This window comes from Ambystoma mexicanum, chromosome 7q (assembly GCF_040938575.1).
Source record: "Ambystoma mexicanum isolate Mex_15411 chromosome 7q, UKY_AmexF1_1, whole genome shotgun sequence".
Lineage (NCBI taxonomy): Eukaryota > Metazoa > Chordata > Amphibia > Caudata > Ambystomatidae > Ambystoma > Ambystoma mexicanum.
This window is the reverse complement of record NC_090941.1, coordinates 788,666,989-788,689,723: the sequence shown is the minus strand read 5'-3', so window position 1 is coordinate 788,689,723 and position 22,735 is coordinate 788,666,989. Positions and strand designations below refer to the sequence as shown.

The 22,735-nt window shown below is 44.6% G+C and overlaps 1 protein-coding gene across 3 annotated transcripts in view; it reads left to right on the top strand.

Annotated features, from left to right (window-relative positions):
• Positions 1–22,735, top strand: part of DYNC2H1 (dynein cytoplasmic 2 heavy chain 1) — a 3,314,293-nt gene that overhangs the window by 1,399,685 nt on the left and 1,891,873 nt on the right. For all 3 annotated transcript variants that reach the window (XM_069639013.1, XM_069639012.1, XM_069639011.1), the window contains exons 39-40: positions 3,835–4,042; positions 15,957–16,086. In XM_069639013.1, the coding sequence (XP_069495114.1) occupies positions 3,835–4,042; positions 15,957–16,086 (338 nt within the window). The remainder of the gene's footprint in view (positions 1–3,834; positions 4,043–15,956; positions 16,087–22,735) is intronic.

Below are 22,735 nucleotides of genomic sequence, written 5' to 3'. Positions count from 1 at the left end.
TTCTCACTCGCAGTCAGCTTCCCTTTTCCTTGTCGTCGAGCCGTTTGACACCATGGAATACTCTTCAGGCCTGCAGTTTCTCTGTCTGTACTGAGAGGAGCAGCGTTATCCCGCCAGCAGTGCCAGTCAGCTGCTTTGCCTGTTTACATTCCCCGGCCGCAGGTATACACTCACAGCAACTAGAGAACAGCTTGTGCTCTTGGCCTTCATTGATCTACATTACTCAGCTCATCTTCGTCACAGTATTCTTGTAATTATGGGACTGGAAGTCCATTCTGATGACTTACTGGGTAAATGTTCTCAGTCAGTTCTGTATGCCTTTTAGGTAGAGTCTGAGAAGATGTTTTCATGAGTCTTAAAAGGCAAGTCAGATTTTGAGGGCTTGCATACAGATCTTGTGAAAAGGTTTTCAGAACCCTTCATAGGTGGATGAGAGGAGGTATGACAATATGTCATTAAGGCATTAGGCATGGATGGGGTATCCTCAAAAGAAAAAGGGGGATACTATGCATCGATGATGCCATGGTACTCTCCTGGAGGCTGTCTTCCCCCATGTGATCCTCCCTCATATAGTTGCCCTCAGGGTCAGGTAGCGGCTGCCTTCCCCGGGCCGCATGGGGAGAGGTCACCCCCGGGAAAGGAGTGATGACACCATCGGATTCCTCACATACGCTTCCCCTAATGCTGCTGGTTCTCTTACTACCTATTGGGAAATGGGAAAGGAAGTCTACATTTCCCTGTTCTCTTCCTTTTTCAGTGTTCTGGCGTGAAACATTAGGGCTACATTGGGCTAGGTAGTATTTAAGATATGACACTGCCCAGTTTATAGCTAGGGCCTCCAACTCAATAGTGGCCTAGTTTTTCTCGAGGATATAGTTTCCTACTGATATAAAGAATAGGGTGTTTAATGCCACTGTGATCTTGTGAAAGGACAGCCCCCAACCGAACATGTGAATCGTCTGCCTGTAAAATTAACTCTTTGATACAATCTGCAACTTTTAACACAGGTTCATTGCATAGAATATTCTTGAGTTCATCAAAACACAGTTGTTCTTCATCTCTCCACTTTATCTTTTGGGGTTCTACGTTCTTAAGTTTATCAGTGAGGCAAGATCTGATGGAATAATTACTGGTGATGAAGTATCTATACCACCAAAATAAACAAAAAAAGGCCCTTTGATCTTTCTTGGTTCTGGCTTCTGGAATTACTTTAAAGGGCTGTAGATCAAATGTTATTTTGTGTAAATGTTATTAGTTTTTGTAGAAACAGTTGTCACTGGTAGTGTTTGTTAATTGAAGTAGGAAGCCGATTCTCAGTGGCTGCTAGTACTGGTTCTAATATTAAAGGTGACCCTTGAGATAACCGGTCTTCTGTAAACTCTGCCCACAATTGTAATAGTTGACAGCAGAGAATGATGATGGGTTCAAGTAACATGACAAAATCTTATTTTCAATCCCTGAGAGAAAGTGAGCAATGACTGGCAGTTAAGCAGTGTGTGTTTGGGACACCATGTATATGTCTTACCTACTAGTCATGTGAAGTGTTAAAGTGCCTTCAAAGAGACACATCACCTTGAGGGAAGTCAGAGGTCTTCCTGCTGCAAAGGGCAGACACTGCAAGCGCAGGGTGACATGTTTCAGGTTCTCCATCTGTGTGTCAGCTGAGCAGAGACACCACATTTGTTCTTGGTATTTTAGGGGGGTTTTATTCCAGGCGTGTGTTTTCACATTTTGGCTGTTTAAGGCAAGGCCAAATATTCTCCCTGTATCCAGGGGCAGCCCTCATAGGGCTACTTAGTATCATATGTGCTCAAAACTAGTTATCTGCTATTTAAGTGAAGACTTGTTTTTTACCTTGTCAAAAACAGACTAAAGTTCCTTACTACCATCCCTCCCATGCCTAGAATTAATCATTCCCAAATCAGGGAGGCCTAAAGCACCACCCAGTGTAATAAGGTACCCATTTCTGTAATCTAAACTCATGCATCTAACTCTTGTTCTCTCAGTAACTAAGAGAATGGCCTGGAGATATTTCATTGTTGTTTAAAGTATCTATGTATGTTTATTTTAATTTGCCTCTGTTACTACCACACAGTCTCTCTAGAACAGAGACTCAGCAGTGATGACCGCTGTGCTGCACAGCACTGTTCTGACATGCAAAAACCAACATTCTCCTACACCCTAGGAATGAATCCACACTGTCTGCATGTCATACATTAGTTTGAAATGTACTTCCTCTCTGGCATAACCAAAGTCAATTGGGGTTAGGTGGTCATGTGTTAATATACATGAGACTTAATAAACAAGCAAGTTTCATGTGTTCTTTCTGGTCGACAGCTTTTATTGTATCTAGAGGTTGACACATTCTCATGCTAAATATGATCAATTAGCAAGGATGGGCTCCCTAAAGAATATATTCTTTAAGGCACGGGTTGTGCATATGAACTTACACAAAAATCAATAGCACAGTACAGCCAGCACAAATAGTTTAATATCAGAAACTGTATTAGGCCAAAGTATTGTTCTATTCTGGCATTGTAGTTCCCATTTCTCCTGAAAGCTCTTGATAATATAAATCGTGAAATCCTGCTCTCCCATCTCACAGAAATCGATCACCCCCATTAGAAACTCAGGACCTGTTGCAGGATAACTCTCTTCCTTGCAGGACTTAATATAGGTAGTTCCTAAGAGTTGTGCCAGCTGCCCCCCCTTCTGGCTGCCCCTGGTGGCACATTGTGAGAGGGCATCAGTGTTGCCCATCTCCCATTTTTGAGAAACCTGTGTATCCTAGCACTGAAGCATACACAGGCTTTTTGTCTAATTTCTTTTTAAATTAGCATAATTTGTGCAGCAAAGCAGGGTAAAGAAATACAGTATGTAGACACCAAAGGGCTCCTGGTGCAGAAGCCCACTGGAAAATCTCCAACCTTCACTGTATGCCAGGCCACAACCAGACAGAATTTCATGAGACTTTGCAAATGGATTCAGAATTAGATGTATATATTTCTGGGGGTTCTCTTACAGGTTGTATTTACGGCACCAGAGTTTGAAGCATCTGAAATATTTCTTATGTGAAGTCCAGCTTGACATAACTCATTTTTAAGTTGGCTTATTTTTAAACAGACTTTTGTCTTGTTAAAATGTTTTCAGGGATCTCTCTCATTCTCTCATGGTCAGAGATGTTCATGTGGTTATGTTTAGACTGAAGCCACGATTGAGTACTAGGTTTATAGTAGCTTACTTGCCCTTTTAACCCACACTCTAACTAAAGCATCTGAGCAAAGAGGTCAAACTAATTGTGGTAATAGTCGTAGTGTGTGGCTGAATGTTCAACATGCGTGCAAATACACTTTGTACTTTAGGTTCCATTTTTGTAAGATGGCTGTCAAAAATGTAGGGGAGTGATAGAGCAGGTGCACCTGTAATAAGTTGCCAAGCGACAAAGACCAAATGTGTGACAGATGCAATATTCCGCTGACCAGTTGTACCATTTTGCACTTGTGTACCAAGAAAAGTAATAAAGGTGGATAGAATAAAAATAAATAAGTCAGGTATCTTGGATTTACAAGATAATCCATAGAATACTAGTGGTGCAGTGGCAAATAGGTTCAAAACGTGAAATGTCCCACTCTAACCATCAGAAAAACCTAATTGCCCTTCACTGATAACCATGTTTAATATTAAGCACAAGAGGAAATGTTTGAAGTGGATGTTCTGTTACACATGTTTAATATGTTTTTTTTACCGTCATGGTCGTTGCAGATTGTTCTTACAGTTGTACTATTTTATGAAGTTTCTGCATGCATTGAAAATGTGCTCTATTTGTCACCACAGAGATAAGCTCATGGATAATCTGTGATGGGGACATTGATCCAGAGTGGATTGAATCACTGAACTCTGTTCTTGATGATAACAGGCTACTCACAATGCCTAGCGGAGAGAGAATTCAGTTTGGTCCCAATGTGAATTTTCTGTTTGAAACCCATGATCTTAGCAGTGCTTCTCCTGCCACAATTTCTAGAATGGGCATGATTTTCCTGAGGTAAGATGTATAAAATATAAAACAAATTATTACATGTTTTATAATGATGGCGCATAGTGCGGAATAACTCAAATGTTTGGTCTTTTATTTGTATTCTATAAAAGTGTCTTGAAAATGTGCTTTTTAAGACAGATTTTAGTTTTTGCTACTTTCCTTCCATTTAAATCAGTAGACCCCTGGCTCTTTTGCTATGCTTTAAACCCTTAGCTGACTTTGGTGCTAAGTATAGCATTTTTTTTTAAATTCCTAATTTTATTGAGTTTTAACATAAATCCTCCCTGCCGCCCTGTTCAGAAGAACATAAACCAGCACGTTATTGGCACATATAGCGCACATGGAGAGAGGGGCGACCCTCTCTACACCCCTTTGAGGTGGGAACGACATATCACACAATTCCCATCCCCTTGCACCACAGGCGACCGTCCTGACAGTGGGAGGCCTGCACACTCTCCTTAAACACACCTGCCATGTCGGATTTCTGCTCCACACCCATCATTCCGTGCCCTGACTGAGTCCCCATCCACTGCATTTCCACCACGCCCCCTTTTCATTCAATGCTGCTGTAAGCTTTTCCATTAAATATAAATCCATGACCTTCTCAGACAACACAAGTGGAATGCTGATATTACCCCTCTCTTCACCCACATGACATTAGAATAAAACCTATTAAATCATTCAATAAATTCAGTAAATGAGACTTTAAATAACTAGTCATATGTATATCTTTCTACAGGTCTAGTAATAACCTCTATAGATGGTGGTGATTAGGAGATGTTTGTCTAGAACTTTGCTGTTTGTGCAGTAAGAGATAGATGATGGAACTTTGAAAGTGTGTGATTTACAATTCCTATCTTGGATAATTGGATGCAAAATTATGTTACTGCTGAAGAAAAGTGTCTAGTCACCCTGTCACTCCATTGTGTTTTAAGTTTCTGTATATGTTAAGTTTCTGTATATGTTTTTTATACTTCAAATTTTTGGGGGGATTAATTGATTAAAGGTATTGAATACATTTGGAAGAGATTTCTTTGTTTGACAGCCTATGGTGGAGATAATTGGGTTCATTTGAATTTATTGAATGATTTAATAGGTTTTATTATAATGTCATTAGTCTAAGACATGCGGGTGAAGAGAGGGGTAATTGGCATTCCACTTGTGTTTTGCTATGTGTAATGTTTTCCCTTTCAAAGCTGATTCGCTAATAACAAAAAAGTAGGGAAAATACCCAATTTAATATTATTACTTCTCAGACAACTCCATCACTATCGGCAGCTGTGCCCTCTTCCAAGAAATCATCAGACAGGCCCGGGCCGCCAAAAGCAAAAAGAGCACCATGTGCGGGAGGGACCTCCACTCCCCTTCCACCTCCTCCAGCCCAAACAATATTAACATGGGGTTGTGAACCCTCACCATCCCCTCTGCATCCCTCATCCAACCCAGAACCCCTGACCAATAGACCCAGACCTGCCTGCAGGACTACTACATGTGCCAGTACGGTGCGCGCTCCCCACAGCCCCTCCAGCAAAGCGGGCTTACCCCAGTGAACATCTTAGAGGGCCTCACTGGGTCATACTGCCAACAATGTAACCGCTTAATCCCATGTAGCTTATATTGGAATGCCACTGAAAAGCCCTGTTGCACGTTGTACCCCACAGGTGGAAGTCCACTTCACATCCCAAAACGCTCTCCCATCGAGCCCTCAGCAGACCCCCCAGTTACCTCCACTAGCGCTGCAAAAAAAGGAGCACGGTATATGTATGGGGAGCATCTGAAACAAATACAGAACCCTCGGAGGAAGATTCATCTTAAGGGTATTAAGCCTCCCCATACAGGAAATCGTTGTCGCAATCCACCCCACCATCTCCCTGTATCGCTTCTCAATCAGTGGCAGGTAACTGGCCACATACAAATCAGCGAGATCCCTGGTAATGGACACCCCCAGGTACCGTATGCCCTCCAGCTCTACCACTATCCCCAGCTCTTGAAGAGTTAGAATGTACCTCCTCTCATCCACATCAAAGGGGAACAGCCCCGACTTCTGCCTGTTAATCTTGAATCCGGAGTACTCATATTCCTCAATGACTTCCTACGCCACCAGCACTGAGACCAGCGGGGGCACCAAATGCAACAAAACATCAGCATACAATCCTAACTTGAATTTCCTGTCTCCCACCTTAATAACCATAACTTTAGGGGCCCCTCGTAGTTGGGCCGCGAGGGGCTCAAGGTACAGTGCAAACAAGAGGGGTGAAAGGGGGCATCCCTGCTGCGTTCCTCTCCTCCAGGCCACCCATCCTGAGATCTTCCTGTTCATCACCATTCTGGCCCCTGGTTTGCTGTAAATTGCCTGATCCCATTGAGGATGGCCTGGTCTAACCCATATTTACAAAGCACTGCGTAGTGGAAGGCCCAATCCACTGTATCAAAAGCCTTCTCTGCATCTAAAGACAGCGTTGTGATACACCCTTTCCTCATGCTGCATCCATGAGTAGCAAAGTCTTCCTCAGTGTGCCTCCCTGCTATAAAACCCACCTGATCAGAATGAACCAGCTGGGGCATCAGACCATCAAAGCGAGATGCCTGCACCCTTGCAAAGGATCTTGGCATTCACGTTGAGCAGATATATCAGTCTATATAAATTACAAGATCTAGGGTCCTTTCCTTCTTTTGGGATCACAACTATCGGTGCCTGGCAGAACGACCGAGGCGCCCTTCCTGTCTCCACAATGTGATTAAACATTTTGACCATATGGTGAACCAAAACTCCTTTGAACTGTGTATAAAACCCCACAGTCAATCTGTCCTCCCCCGGCACCTTTCCCCCTTGCATCCGGCGAATAGCTGCCATTACTTTCTCCTGTGTGAATTTTGCATCCATCTCCTCAACCTCCCTGCTCGTCAACCTAGGGAGAGTCGTTCCCTCCAAGTACCCCTCTGGCTCCCCAGCTGTCCTAGTCTTCTCTTCCCCATAGAGATCCTCATATAACCCTGCAATCTTGGTCACTATCTCTACAGGAACGGTACAATAATTACCTTGACCATCCAAAATCCCCTCTACCCGCCTCTCTGCCTTTTGCGCCCGCAATCTCGCCACCAACAAGGCATATGCCTTGTCCCCCCTGCTTGTAGTATTTCTGGTGCAGAAACTGCAATTTATACACAACTGTGTCCCATTCCAGTGCCTTCAATGTGTGTCGCTTGTGCCTCACCTCATATCACATCGCCCCTCCCTGATCTCTCCTGTTACACCCTCTCCTCCAAGGCCGAGATTTCAGATCTTAGTTTATTCTCTAAGAGTTCCCTCACCCGTTTTTTTCGGGAACATTCCCTGATTAAGACTCCTCTCCAGTCGCCTTCACTGCATCCCACACTGTGCAAGTATCCACCTCCCCCATATCGTTCACTTCAAAGCATTTGGAAATTGCCTTACACATCTCCCCCTGGAACTCCACATCTTCCCAAAATGAGTTGTTACATTTTCACAGGGAGTCTAGCACCTGCAGACCCACCATTGAGAAGCCCATGCACACCATATCGTGGTCTGACCAGCTGATCAGAACCATGTCACAGGACAACCCCCTACTCAACATTTCTCTCTGGACGCATAGATAATCGATACACATGTAGGTGCTGTGTGGTTGCGAGAAAAAAGTAAATCCACTCACCCCTGGGTGGAGATGCTGCCACAAATCCAACACCCCATGAGAGTCCAAATAGTTTTGCAATTTCCTGCCTCCTTTCAGCAACTCAGATGTCCCTTTCTCTCCCCCACTGCATGCCGGTCTACTGCCGGGTCGGCCTACAAATTAAATCTCCCCCCAACAGCAGGGACCCCCTAGCCTCCCGTAGAATACAAGCCAAGATGTGCTTGACGAAAACCATCTGCCCCTGGTTTGGACAGTATAAAGTGGTGATCGTATTTGCCACTGCACCGACCTCACCAGAGACCAACAGCAACCTACCCCCGGGTCCCTTCCAAATAAGCAGTTCTCTCATCCGCAAATGTTTATGTTGCAAAATCCCAACCCTCCCTTCTTCACTCCCCCTGAGGCCCAGAACACCTGTCAAACCTGACGAGAGGGAATACAATGCTCCATCCCAGCTATGTTTTTTTTTATCAATAAAGCATCCAATAGCAACCTGAGGAACTCCCTTGCAATAAGAGGTTGCTTGGTAGGTGCATTCATACCCTTCAAATTCTACATCCCCACCAGATGCTGATCCATGAGCCCCCACCACTCCCCAAATAGTTTTCACCTCCACCATAGCAGTGCGTCCATGTAGTTCTGCCCATCTACAAGGACATATCCACATATCACATGCCCCTTCTTCTGTACCAGAAAACGTACGTTCCCACCCCAAAACCCCCTCCCGCCTATCTTACTCACCTCAACTCTTCCAAAACCAGAGATGCCCATCCTTGAACGGGCCACCAGAGGCAACTTGCCCCCGTCATCCACTCAACTTCAAACTATAGTAACACAAAAACATACCCAAACCCCAACTCATCATGAAAAACACACTGGAGTAGGACCCTTTGCAAGTAGTAATGCACTGTCCCCTTAAGTCCCCCTCACTTCACTGGCAACAATGTGTTGAGCTGCCTGTATTTTCTCTCTGTAGGGACTCTCTGCCGCTGCTCGAGACCCCTCTCCAGTGACCTACCCCAAGGGAGGCCCCTTCCTTTTCCTTCTCACTCTCAGCGAGGTGCCGCAATACCTGCTGGCCGCAGAGCCCATGGTCACTCTGTAATCACCCTCTCCCACCTCAAACACCAAGGCAAAGGGTTATGTCCATCTATACCGGATACCTCTCTCTGACAACCAAGAAGTCAGGGGACTCTTCGTCTGTTGAGGGTCAGATATGAAAGGTCTTGTTAGATCTCCTTCAAACTGGATGGTCCGCTGCCGTTTCTCTCTCCAGCACTGCCGCCTTGTCCACTTAGGGTAGGAACTTCACCACTACTGACCTCAGGCCCTTTCCTCCGGCCATACCCCCTCTGTGGGCTCTTTCCAACTACACCTCCTTGCCTACTTGGTCTAAGAAAAAGGCATTAACAATGCCCTTCACCTTCCACAGCAAGTCTGCCAGGGACTCTCCCTTCTGATACTTCAACCCAAATATCCAGAGGTTAATCCTTCAACCTCCAAGTCATCTAGTGGAGTTGCACCTCTTCTTCCCTAGACCAGGTGGTTACTCTCCATCCCTTCCATCTTATTTTCCTCCACTCTAGCCTGCAGATTAGTTGTGGCCCTCAGTGCCTTGCTTTCCAGCAGAATGTCCATGAGGTCGTCCTTTGTAGAGGGGAGACGGTCACCCCAAGGTGCATCTGGACATTTAGACTGTCACCCTACCCTATTAGACCTGCCTATCTCCCAGATAGCATCTACACAGCTATTCCCGCCTTGCTCACACAACGCCAGCGCTGATTTGCAGAAAATGCTAACTGTATTACTCCCCTTCTGTGCGATTGCCACGCTCGCATCCCCTGATACTCCCATTCAGGATACCGACTCAGGAGCCCCCTCCCCTCTCAGTTAGCCACCAGTCCTCCTAATGATTCCTACATAGCCAGCCATTATCTTGACCCTTCTGGCCCAAGGTATCATTGCAGGTCAGGACCAACAACCCTTGCCTCCCGGCCTTGCCCTACCACCGAAAGAAACAACAAACTTCGCGCTAGACTCTCTAAACTATATGAGCCGCCACCAAGACTCCTCTCTGATTCCAAAGACGAAACTAAAGGCTACCATACCAGAAAATCCATCGCCCTAAACCACCCGTCTGCCCCACCTACCACCAAAAGTCCCACCATCCCCAGAACTAAGTCCGAACCAATCTCTCATACAAACATCCCGGAAAAAACGGAAGAACACTCCTATAAAGGAGCTCTCCTTAATACAAGATCACTGGTGGCACATGCCCTTGATATAGCAGACCTAATCATTAAAGACAAAATAGATTTTATCGCTCTAACTGAAACTTGGCTACACAATGCAGCAGGCCCGTCTCTAATGCTGGCCATCCCAGATGGCTATACCATATCCAGGCAGGACCGGGTGGGCAACCGTGGCGGCGGCATCGCCATCGCCATCATATCTAAAGAAGGTTTAGCTCTCAGACTAGCCCCGACTCAAACCCTGCAATCGTGCGAATCCCTCACTGCCAAACTCCCTATAAATAACACCCAATCCCTCACCATCCACCTGGTCTATAGACCACCTGGTCCGCTCGGGACTTTCGAGGAAGATTTGCATAGCCTACTAACCAACAATGCGAAACCTACCTCACAATTAAAAAATTACTGTTACTAGGTGACTTCAACCTAGGGTTTAACGATCCAGCAGACATGCATGCCTCCATCATAGCCAATACTATCTCATCACACGGACTCTCACAAAAAGTCAACCTACCCACTCACCTGAAGGGAAGAACCCTAGACTGGGTTGCTGATTCTAACTGCTCAGCAGTCATCTCCTCTACCACACCACTACCTTGGACCGACCACTCCCTGGTCTCATTTAACTTACTGACCTCCAGACCACCTACTACAACTGGGCCACTGGCACCACCCTGCCTAACAAGGAATAGGAAAAATATAACAGTAGAAAGAATCATCCCAGCCATCCTTCCAACGCTAAACGCATTGCCAGACAATCTAGATCCCAACACACTAGTTCACGAATATAACAAAATTATGTTAAATACCATGGACAAAATTGCCCCACTTAAACTTCGCACCAGCAAGCCCAAAACCCATTTAAATAAATGGTACACACCTGAACTCAAAGCCCTCCGCCTAAAAAAGAGAAAATGTGAATCTGCTTGGAAACTATGCCCTTCCAGTGAAAAGAAAGCCACTCTAGATACGATTTCGCGTCAATACAAAGTTGAAATCTGTCTAGCTAAACGGAACTCCTACAACACCCGCATTGCCAATTCCAACTCAAGCATGAAGGAGCTCTTCTCCATTTTGAAGGAACTTGAGTCACCCATTGCCACACCCGACACCTGCACCAAGGACCAGACCTGGTGCGCAGACATCCAACAGGCTTTAGCAGATAAAATAAACACCCTACAAAATAAAATTCAACTAAAAAAGACTCCTTAAACCTCACCAACCCTCCCAAACCTCGCCTAATGTTTTACCTAGCACACACACTAATTCATTCTCCTTCTCTAAAACTACCACCCCGGAGGTCGAGAAAATAATACTTTCTCTCAAACCCTCAAACTGCAAAGGCGACATTTGCCCTGCACACATAATAAAGGACGCAGCCAGAGACCTATCGCCCTTCATTTCCCAACTTATAAACGCATCTTTTTCCTCAGTTAGCATCCCCTCCAACTTAAAACAATCCTGGGTGCTCCCCCTCCTTAAAAAGCAGACGCTTGATCCCCTCATCCCCACTAACTACCGTCCCATCACCACGGTACCCTTTCTACTGAAAATCTTGGACAAAGTGGCCTATGTCCAGATCCAAAAATTCCTAGAACTACACAAATTACTAGGCTCCAGACAATCAGGCTTCCGACCACTACACGGTACGGAAACAGCCCTCATTGACTTGAAGACCCAAATTGATGATCTGAGGGACAAGGGAAAAACAGCACTCCTCCTCCTACTTGACCCCTCCGCGGCATTCGACCTTGTCGACCACAAGGTCCTCTGCAGACACCTGGACTCAGCTACTCATTTCTCCCCAGAAGCCATCAGATGGATTGAATCCTTTCTGAGCGAAAGAACAATGAGTCTTCTCCCCATCAGCAGCAGCAGACCCCTCTCCTATTACTTGCGGAGTCCCGCAGGGTTCATGCGTCTCCCCCACACTATACAACATCTTCACCAAACCTCTGTTCGTCGATCTGGATCATCTGGGTGTCACCTACCCCAACTACGCAGATGACACTCCGATTCTCCTCCCACTTTCAGGGGATCACAGTAAGGACAGAGAGTTGGTGAACAGGGTGTATCTCATCATTCAGGCATGGATGGCATCTCATGGCCTATGCCTGAATGATGACAAGACAGAGCTCATCATCCTGGGTACCCCCACTAATATCAACAAATTAGGCCTCGAATATGCCGAATTCAACATAGACGGCAACATTATCAAAGTATCCAGGGAGGTAAAAACTCTCGGCTTTTACCTGGATGCCACTATGTCATTCACTAAATAGGTCAACTCACTAGCATCTACCATTGCGTACACCTGCAAATTAATAAGAGCAGGCAGACCATTCTTGTCTAATGATAGCTGCATGATCCTGGCAAGAGCACTCATACTCTCCAGGCTCGATTATTGTAATGCCCTATATAGCGGTGCTAACAAAGCCATTACCCATAGGTTACAAATCCTACAAAATAATGCCTTGAGAGCTGCCCTCGGCATTAATAAAAGAGAACACATCTCCACTACCAGACGCCAACACAATTGGCTCTCCACCGATAATAAAATCAAACTAAAGTTGGCCTCCCTAACCCATAAAGCCCTCAACAAGGCTGCCCCCAGCTATTTGATGGACAAAGTAAAGAGAAAGTCATCCATTAGACAAACGAGAACTATCAATTCCAACTGTCTGATAATTCCCAGATTCAAACTCTCCACCATTGGAGGTAACAGCTTCCCTGTGAAAGCCGCCACATTCTGGAATTCTTTGCCACACAACCTGAGAGCCGATCAACCCTACCTGCACTTTAGAAGGAATCTCATCAGTCATTTGAACTCCAACAACCCCCGTACTTAATTGTACATTTTACACCTCTGTATAGATACTGATACTTCCTGCTTGAGGCCTTTGCTCTCGCCACAAACAGCCCTATACATATCTGTATATTTCACTCCTTTGTATAGATATTATATTTTTATGTGTAAAGTTTTGTATATTTCTCATTCCTGTAATCCTTAATTGCATATGTCTATAATTTTATCTTAATTGTATATTTCTGTAACATTGTAAGCCTCGCATATCCTTTCTGCCTGTGCCCTGCTGCCCCTGGGTATGGTGCGCCATATAAATAAATAAACAAACAAATCCCCCTCCTGAGGCTGCTGCATGGGGTTTGGCATCCCCTGTGTTCCCGCCAATCCTCCAAAACCACCTTGCCGCCAGCAGACTGTCAGCCGCAGTCCAGCAGTACATCCCTCCAGGGAATAGTCCCTCCTTCTCTCACGCCCCCACCACGTGGCAGACACCACCTCCAGGTGAGTTTCTCCTGCAGGCAACCAGAGCCCCACCACGCAACACAGGCCTGGTCAGTTCTCTGCACAGCCACTCCTGACTTCTCTATAGGGTTGTGTCCTTCACTATTGGCCCATTCCCCCAGGGACTGCCAGCCGAAGAATCAGCCACACAGCACCAGCCACTAGGTACTTTTGAGCACGTTTCATCGCCAGAACTTGAAGGGGCATGCTGCCTGCTTTGCCCAGCTCATCTCCTGTCAGAGGGGGAGCCTAACAGCACTGCATTGGAATTAGTCCCTGTCCACTGTGCCGCCTCTGAAGCAGCTTGGCGCCTCACTGCTCCAAAACCCATTTGATGGTAAGAAAGCCTCTGGTGGCCTCCCGCAGAGGCTTGCCACGCACCACTGCAGGGGGCTGACACCCCTCCCGCGATTCTAGGTCTCGCCACAATCCCGCCTTAGGATCTGGGCCTACACCCTAGGGTCCGCCGCCACACTGCCAAGCCCACTTCTCCACAGGGGAGCTCTATAGGGCACTTGAAACGCCGGGCGACTCAGAATCCGACTTCTCTGGACTCCCACGGTGTACGCCACCGCCTCAACCACCTAAACCTTGGGTTAGAGAAGGGTGGCCACACTGAACCAGAGTGGGAGAGAGCAGAGATTTGTGCAGAGTTCCCCTTAGTCATTCCACTCTAGTACTGAGACGAGGAAGAGGCAATTAGGAGCTGTACACACGCTGGATGGAATCGCTAGTTCGCACTAGCAGTGGAAAGGAGAGGGACCCCCAGAGGCCACTTGTGCGTAATAATGGATAGAGGCGCTAGGGGCCACTTGTTAGGGTTACTCACCGGCCCCGGGCGCCCCCTGACCAAACTTCGCCAGTCGAGTCCACTTCAGTTGCGGGTTCTACTGCGGGAATATGACGGCCCTGCAGCTTTCAGTTCCGAACATACAGTGAGGATTCCCAAACAGGGCAGTGACGATTTCTCCGCTCCGGGTGGATGAATCGACCCAGTTTCACTGCAGCAGTCTTCAGGGGCAAGAGGGTCGCAAAAAATGCACACCTGCAGAGGCCGTTGCCGCGGCAGGGCAACACAGTAACCGCGTATGCTCCGGTCCTGGCGCTCTCGTCTCACTTCAGACCTGGGAATTGCAGGTTTTGTTGAAGGTGCCGAGAATAGTTGGTCCCACTATTCTAATGGGTCGAAGCGTCTTTGCAGACCTTCTAGGACGATCAGCTGCAGAGGGGTCCCACAGGACGACAGCGGGCTCAAGGTGCCAAACCTTCCAGCGGGTCACCAGCGGTTCCTCAACTTGGCTTTGTAGTTTCAGGATACTTGTATTCTATGCTTCGTTCAGTGAGAACTCCAGAGATCGACATGGTATGGGTGTTTTTGGCGCCTCCTCTTATCCAAAGTTCCCTTCGAGCCAAAACAAAGAGGACCCAATGGTAGATCTGCTCACAAACATACACTCCATACTTGGACCAATCACGGACCACGGTGGTCCCAGTCATTCATGGCACTCCAGACTCTCTGGCACCCAGGATGTCTATTGGGGACAGACACCCCAGCCCACATCCTGGAAGCGCACTCACAAGGCATGCAGAAGCCCGCAAGAGCTTAACTGCATGTCCAAATAGGGACTGACCCGGGTCGGCTCGACCTGGGGAAGGCAAAGGGGCAAGATGGCCAAAGGACAGGACAAAGAACCTCGTGGCATGGCCCTTTTGGAGCCAGGCCACCTACTCGTGCCAAACGGGGTTAACGCGGGTAACATGGCAAGAAAGGGTTAAAATCACATGAAAAGATAAGCGGTCACCAGACCTGTCTATGGCACATCTGCACATCTCCAAAAAAAGTCCTACGAGAGTATCTAGGGTCATTGTCTAGGGTCATTGTAATAAACTGAGACCCAAGTACACTGTACTGTAAGGTACCTGGATTTAACACAGCTATAGCATAGGCTGCTGCTCTTAACCTCACAACCTTCTGTGTTTAACTCTTCTTGTAGGGTAATGTAAAGTTCTGGGTTCCCAATGCTGACTCTGACATCTCTTGATGTTCCAGTTGTTCCTTTAATGGGTTTCCAGTACATCTTTTATGTTTCTTTTGTCAAGTTCATCTGAGCTTCAGGCAAACATGCACCGGCATCCTCCCAGGTAGGCTACATCTCACCAACTCTATCACTCAGAACTCTCAACCATACACCAACATTCTCACCAGCAAGATTCCCTGTCACTCACTCAGCATTCTACTCATTCTGCAAAGGCAACATGAAAACCTAAATCACTACAGGTACCTTAAGCTCCCAACTTTCCCTTTAAAAAAAAAGAAAATGTCTTTTATTACGGTTTTGGTATAGCAAACAGAACAGCCATTTGATGATGAAGCCAGATTACTTGGTTGGTTGTTACTGTTGATATGGATTTTAGTGTTGCATTTAGCGTATTAAGTGTGTGATGATGTCTACAAGTTCCTTTTTGTTTTCATTGCCTGCTTCAGGCCGGTGAGAACTGACAAACAAAGTTACCTGCGTAAGCAGCAGAACCTGTGGTATGGGAGGAATTATTTATGGTTTCTATAAAAACATAACCATGTCTTGATCAAGTCGTTGGTGCACAGATGCATGCTTTACATTGCGGTGAATGAATACTGATTTGGTACTTGGTTTGTCGATCAGTGTATGTCATACTTTTTATTAAGCAGAAATCTCTTATTTCTTTAGCGATGAAGATACAGATATTAAATCTTTAATAAAATCATGGCTGAGAAACCAACCTGAAACATGCCGACACAATCTTGAAAACTGGATCGGAGATTATTTTGAAAATGCTTTGAACTGGGTTCTAAAACAGGTAAGCAGGCTATTTATAGACCGGTGAAGCCTACTGAATATATTTTGCTGATATTTTCCAGATTTATTCTCAGAATGATTGTGAGATTAAATAACACATTCACTTAACTTCCATCCACACGTAAATAAATTCCAGCTCTACTTGTAGATATCAACTTCAGAATGTATTTTTCTAAACTCCCCTAATACATTAAAATCGTTTCTAATTAATATGATCCTCATACAAATTCCTCATCTCTTTAAACAGCTTTAGAAGCAGACTTGAACTTAATAATCTTGATATAAATGCTCAAAATGGCTAACCTAAATAAGATTTTGAATTATGGTAATGCGGAAGAGGTGTTTCTCCACATGAAACAGTGGTAGGAGAAATTAAGGTGCACAATCTCAGAATCATTTTTGGATTACATCTGTAAAAGAGCATTGACATCTTCTGTTTGTACACCATTAACAAAAATATATATTACATTACATTACATTTGTTATGCTATTGACCCTCGGGCATAAATGCGCAGACTAAAGATAAGGACAAACAACACCGACAAAGTAAATCAACAATAAGAGGAGAGGTCCTGGAGGCCTTATAGGAGATTTTTTGAGATCCCCAAACCGAAGACGGTACCGTAGCAAGTATCCGAATTTTTTAGAGATGTCAGGCGAATAAGAGGGTCTTCAGATCCTTCTTAAAGGTGAAGAGAGAGGAGTGGCTCCTCAGACTTATGGGAAGATTATTCCAAAGAGAGGGGGCTTTCACATTGAATGCTCCCTTTTCCGCCTTTGATGTCTTACATCTTGGCTGTATGATCTGGTTTAGGGAACCCGATCTCAAAGATCTTTGGCTACACTTCTCTTTTATGTGCTGTTGGAGATACGCTGGCATTATTTGAAGCCGGCATTTAAATACTATAACTAGCACTCTAAAGTTAATTCGGGATTCGATAGGGAGCCAGTGCAAGGAGCGTCTGGCCTTGGTTACATGGCTGTGCCTGGGGAGTCTGAGTACTACTCTGGCAGCCCAGTTCTGGGCGACCTGAAGTCTATGCAATTCTCGTTGACTGATGCCTAGCAGGAGACTGCAACAATAATCCTACTTAGCACCGATTATTGCCCTGGCTATTGTCTCAGCGCTTTCTTGGGAAATCATGGGCCTCAAGTGAGCCAGCAATTTAATGGAATAAACTACCCCCGCCACCACAGACGAAACATGTGCTTTCATGCTTAATGTCGGGTCCAGTATTACTCCTAATATTTATGTTTTTGATAATGGTGAAATGTCATTTCCCAAGTTAAATGCACTATAGGCTTGATTTACGTTGTTAAGCGCCTTAGAACTGCCTACAATCAGCAACTATGTCTTGCTGCGAATCAGAGCTAGGAAGTTGTCAAGCATCCACTTTTCAATCAGTGCAAATACTATATTAACCTCCGCCTCATTTTTATGATGACCCGTTAAAGTGATGACACATTGGGTGTCGTCTGCATAATTAGATAACACAACCCCTCCTCTTGAAGCATGAAGAAGAAAGGAGTCATGAATAGATTGTACAGACATGGAGACAGACTTTCACCCTTGTGGTACCCCATAAAGAATTGAAAGAGGGGTAGCTTCGGCAGTAGCTGAGCAAACTCTACTTGTTCTGTGCTCCAGAAATGAAGCAATCCACATAGCCGCCGAGTCAGAGAGGTTTGCAACCTCCTGTAGCCTTGGGATAAGGATAGAGTGCTCAATTAAATCAAATACCGCTGATTGATCTAATGAGATGATCAAGGACAAGCCACTTCTATCGATTACCCCCATTTATTTAGTTTTCAGCTCCAACAGAGAGGTTTCCGTCCCATATTTCTTCCTAAAGCCTGACTGATTCAGATGGAGAATGGGATGGAGATCCAAATGCTCTGCAAGTTGACCATAGACCACTCTATCCAAGATCTTGAGTAGAAAGGGCGTATTGGAGATGGGTCGGAAATTAAGTGGATTGTCCATAGCCAATCCCGTATTATTTTAGGATGGGGGTGACCATAGTTTCTTTTAACTCATCTGGTACACTTCCTTCCTTTAGAGAAGCGTTTATGAAAATACAGACTGCTTTAATGAGCCGCGGTGGGCATGTTTTTATTATCATAGAAGAACAAGCGTCTCCTCTACACTGAGATGGTTTCATATGCTCTATGATTTTTATCAGTTCACTCTCTGTAATCGAGTGAAAGTTGAACTGAGGAATTGACGGGTCACGAGTGAACCCTTTAATCACTTCCTTGCTAGCATCAAAAGTGGACAACCTTTTTTCAAGCATTGTTGTCCTGATTTTGTGAAGTTTGTTGTGCAGGCCATCCTGTATGAGTTGACACCATTCCCTATCAGTTTTTACTAGTGAGCCCCGGGGTGCAGAAGTAGTTTCCTGTTCCTTAAATATCTTGAAGATTTCCCTTGTATTAGATTTGGCCTTGTTAATACGACTGTTATGAAAGTCTCTTTTTGTGTCCAAAATTGACTTTTTGTACTCTCGTACTGTGTTCTTGTACTTCACTAATAATACTGGATTGTGATCCGTTTTCCATGCAAAGTAGGCTTTACTAACCCCAGATTTTTTATTTCTGAGGTCCACCGAAAACCAAGCCTTGCTTTTGTGCTCATTATGTTTAATCTTTTTTAATTTGAGCGGTGCCAGTTTATCTGATATGCATGCCAGATTATTTGTTAGAGCTACAGCCATAACTTGTGGGGACATCTCGGCCTGAAAATTTACAAGATTGTCATTTAGCAAAGTTTCAATGTTATCAGTCGTTAGATTCCGCACCAGCAAATTAGGTGACTTATTTGGAATCTTCATTGGAAAGGGCAAATGCAATTTAAAGTGCACAAAGAAATGATCAGACCAGGGACAAGGGCTGGCGTCAATATCAATGCAGTTAACATTGAGACAGCCCAGCCAGTCCAAGGTGTGGCCAGATACATGTGTAGGAGAATACATTAGTTGGGAGAATCCCAGATTATCTAAGGACTGTTTAAGTTCCGCAGCGAGGTGATCATTGTCTGTTCCCAACCAATAGTTAAAATCACCAAGAAGAATAAATCTAGAGGTTGGTTTAAGTTGTGGTAGGACGTATGAGCTAAGAGCCTCAGACAACTGCAAGTTACAAGAAGGTGGACGATATAAGAGCAGAACATTTATGGTAGTCTCTGCATTAAGGCCTATTTAAGATGAATTGATTCAATACCTTCTAAAATGAAACCAGGTGACTCCCAAACTGAGAGTTTATATTGATTGTATATGACCCCCCGATAGACTAAGGTGTACGCTTAAAACTCTCTGCATTGATGGAGGGATTGTGGGGCGATAGGATCCATGGCACATATATCTATTTATAACTTGTATTTTATACCCATTGGCATTGTCCCAAAACTAAACAATTTTGGGCTGCTATTTTCAATATAATACTCCAAGTTGTGGGCATCCACCTGCCTTTAAACCATTTGTTAATCCTTATGGGCTATGTCGATGAACATCATATATTTATCCTGGGAGCTACACATGCAAAATTGGCCAATCAAATGCTCATAGCTGCACAATTGGTAATTGTACATAATTGCAAATCAATCAAAGCTCCACCGATGCATTTCTGGTGAACTAGACTTTGGCACGTTCGGGCCATGGAAATGATTATGGTAACGCTTTCAGACACAGCCAAATATAAATCAAATTGGGACCCATTTGTAACTTACATTAACCTGGGAGAAAATTGCTCATTCGTGCCATACTGTCAAGTCCAATCTTCGGAACATCGCAGGAGCTGCTGAACCCCACAGGCCCACCAAGATGTAGCGCTCCCAACCAACTACTTAACTAGCTGAGTTCGGTACAACCTAGGGGGGTAAAGGGGAAGTGGATAAAATAAGAAACTCAGACACTGGATATCCAAACTCGTCCTGTATCTGTATGGGTGAGAAATGAACACATTATATGAGTTTACTCTTCTGCTTCCTTTACTAATACCTTTTTCTCTCAACCTAAAGAATCAATTACCTGAAAACTTCTCTGCAAAAGCTTAGAGGATTACAATCTTCTCTTGACCAGATGCTTCTTTGCTCAGAAAACAGATTAACTATTCCCCTTGTAGTCTGTGAAATTACTATATTCCCTGTGGGAATTTTACTTTCCTTAAGAACATCTCTTAATAATTATACCAAGGTTTCCTTGAGTCTTTTCTTGTAATTCCTAGCTTGAGAACTAGCACCATCTATCTCCTTATTGCTTATTATATTTGAAGTGTATTCTAAATTAAAATAGAGTTCTAATTTTTGTCTTTTTGACGCTCTAGAACCTTTTTATCAGAGAAAAAATGTGCTTTGCAATTTCTATTGCTTTTTAGGAAGGGTATAACCTTTAAGGTACTGTTCACAGATATTGTCCAAGGAGGTATTCAGAGCAATTGAGTTAGATAAGTGCAGTACTCAATCACTGTCCGTTGGTGAGTTACTTAACAATAAAGCATTTTCAGTTTTGAAGTGAACCTGCAGTTCCTACAGTCCCTGTGCACTCTGTGCATAAAGAATAGAAACAAAAACAGTCTGAAATAAAGATCTATAACCCTGCCCAAGTCTCTGCTCTAACCGCGCAACAAAAACAAAGACTTGGAAAGAAAACACACATTACGCTGAAAAAATAGGAACTCACTATGCTCACCTCTAAATTGAAGACAGCATGGATCCCTGACAGGAGGGTGAGTTTCTCACCTCTGAGAGACGTGCCACCACAAACGAACCGCCGCCTGGAGTAATTCAACTCCAAAATCATCTTCCAATCGCGACACAGCTACAGCCTTTTTCCGATCACCACGCGCAGTGAATGCTGAAAGCCGAACAAGGAAACATAGATAAGTTCCTAAACTGCCTGTAATAATATTTCAGCTCAATGAACACACGCGCATAAAAAATCAGTAACATGCGCACACAAAAGGTCAACCCTACTATTCCTTCAATCGCAAACCCATTAACTGATCAAACACTAATCCTAAAAAGCATACTGCTTAAATCAAAACTTTCATGTGTATTGCAAAAATGCAACTTAGCTTTAAATGAAGCTTTCTTTTTCTTTTTTTCTTCTTTCTTTTTATAATTGAATCTTCTTCTCTTCCTCAATAGTAGTCTTCCTTGAAAAGATCACTTCTTCCTGCTGAAATGATTTGCTTCACAGGAAACCTTGGCCTAAAACTTAGGAACACAATTTGACATGCCCTGCTCACAGGAAAATTGAAATGAAAGGCAGTTTAGAATGTTATACTCTGCTCTTTGTCCTTCCATCCCCCAATCAAGAATCCTGCTCCTTTCCTTCATCTTGGCTAGGGAGCTCACCAACACTTTGAATACCAAAGTCAAGGCCCAAACCAAACTCACATGAAACTTAACATAAAGATTGTACACACATGTGTATTGGGAAACTAAACTGTAAAGGATTAATCACTCTTTGTAAAATGTTTTTTAAAATGAGGTACAGGAAAGAGAAAGTGATTTCATGTTGATCTACCCAATGCTCCAGAAAGTGATCTAGTGTGCATGTAGTCTACCCAGGGACCTGACACATACCAATGGAAATCTTTCTGTTATGTTGAATAGTACAAACTCACTAGGCATGTACATCTTTATGCATTTAAAGGATTGCATCCTCCTACAGATTCCTCTTCTTGATAGTTATCCAGCATCAGCTGTTCAGAAATGTTTTCAACAGGTTGCATAGTGCTGCTCTATATTGTCTTTGATGACTCTCTCATATACGGCCGCACCGTTCCTCAACAACAGATGTTGCGTTGATCGCCTTATAAAAGGATGCACTATGCCCCCTTATCTCAGTTCCTTTTTTCTGCAGGCTACTCTGAACACACTCCTTATTCCTTTCGAATAAATTAGATCCTATGTCAGTATGTTGGGGGCTAAACCGTCCGGTTTTAAATGCTGCAAGAACTGCAACTCTAAATTGTCCCTTACGGACATGCACACTATCAGTGTGTGGTGTATTGGTGTCGACCATAATTAGGAGCAATGTGGTTCTTGTCTGGCGGTGAGCTTGAAGGCAGTGAAGGAACACTTGGCAAAACAGGCACTCTGAAGCCCGCCGTCAAAATCCCTGGCGAAGTGAAGTCACGTCCAATGTCCTCAGAGCATGATACCTAAGGGCTTACCCCTGAGAAACATCGGGAGGGATATCGACATAAGTCAAAAAACCGTTTGCACTTCTGTAGCGAATCCCACCACTCCTCATTGCACAAAAAGAAACTCCAATGTGGTCCCGATTCATTGGACACCATGGGTAAGTCGTACCCAGCAAAGGGTGCGTCTAGGGAGGAGTGGGAGGACTTCAAAAACCAAATGTTGAAAGTTTTTGAAACGGCCTCGGCTGGAACGGCTTCAGCCTAGACGCTGCAGGTGGATACGGCTCCTACTGCACCTGATGAGTCCGGCATGAAGGCAGCCAAGGCAGGTCAGATGCCCTCCAGCAAGACCCCTAAGGAGAAACCTCCTCCTGCATCGATACCTTTAAAGCTTCATACCAAATACTTGATCCATGTTGTTCGACTCGCTACAGTCGATTATTTTACCAGTATGGCAACCTGATACCATTCAGGTTTGAGCCGATTGGATGTACGGCCTTGGA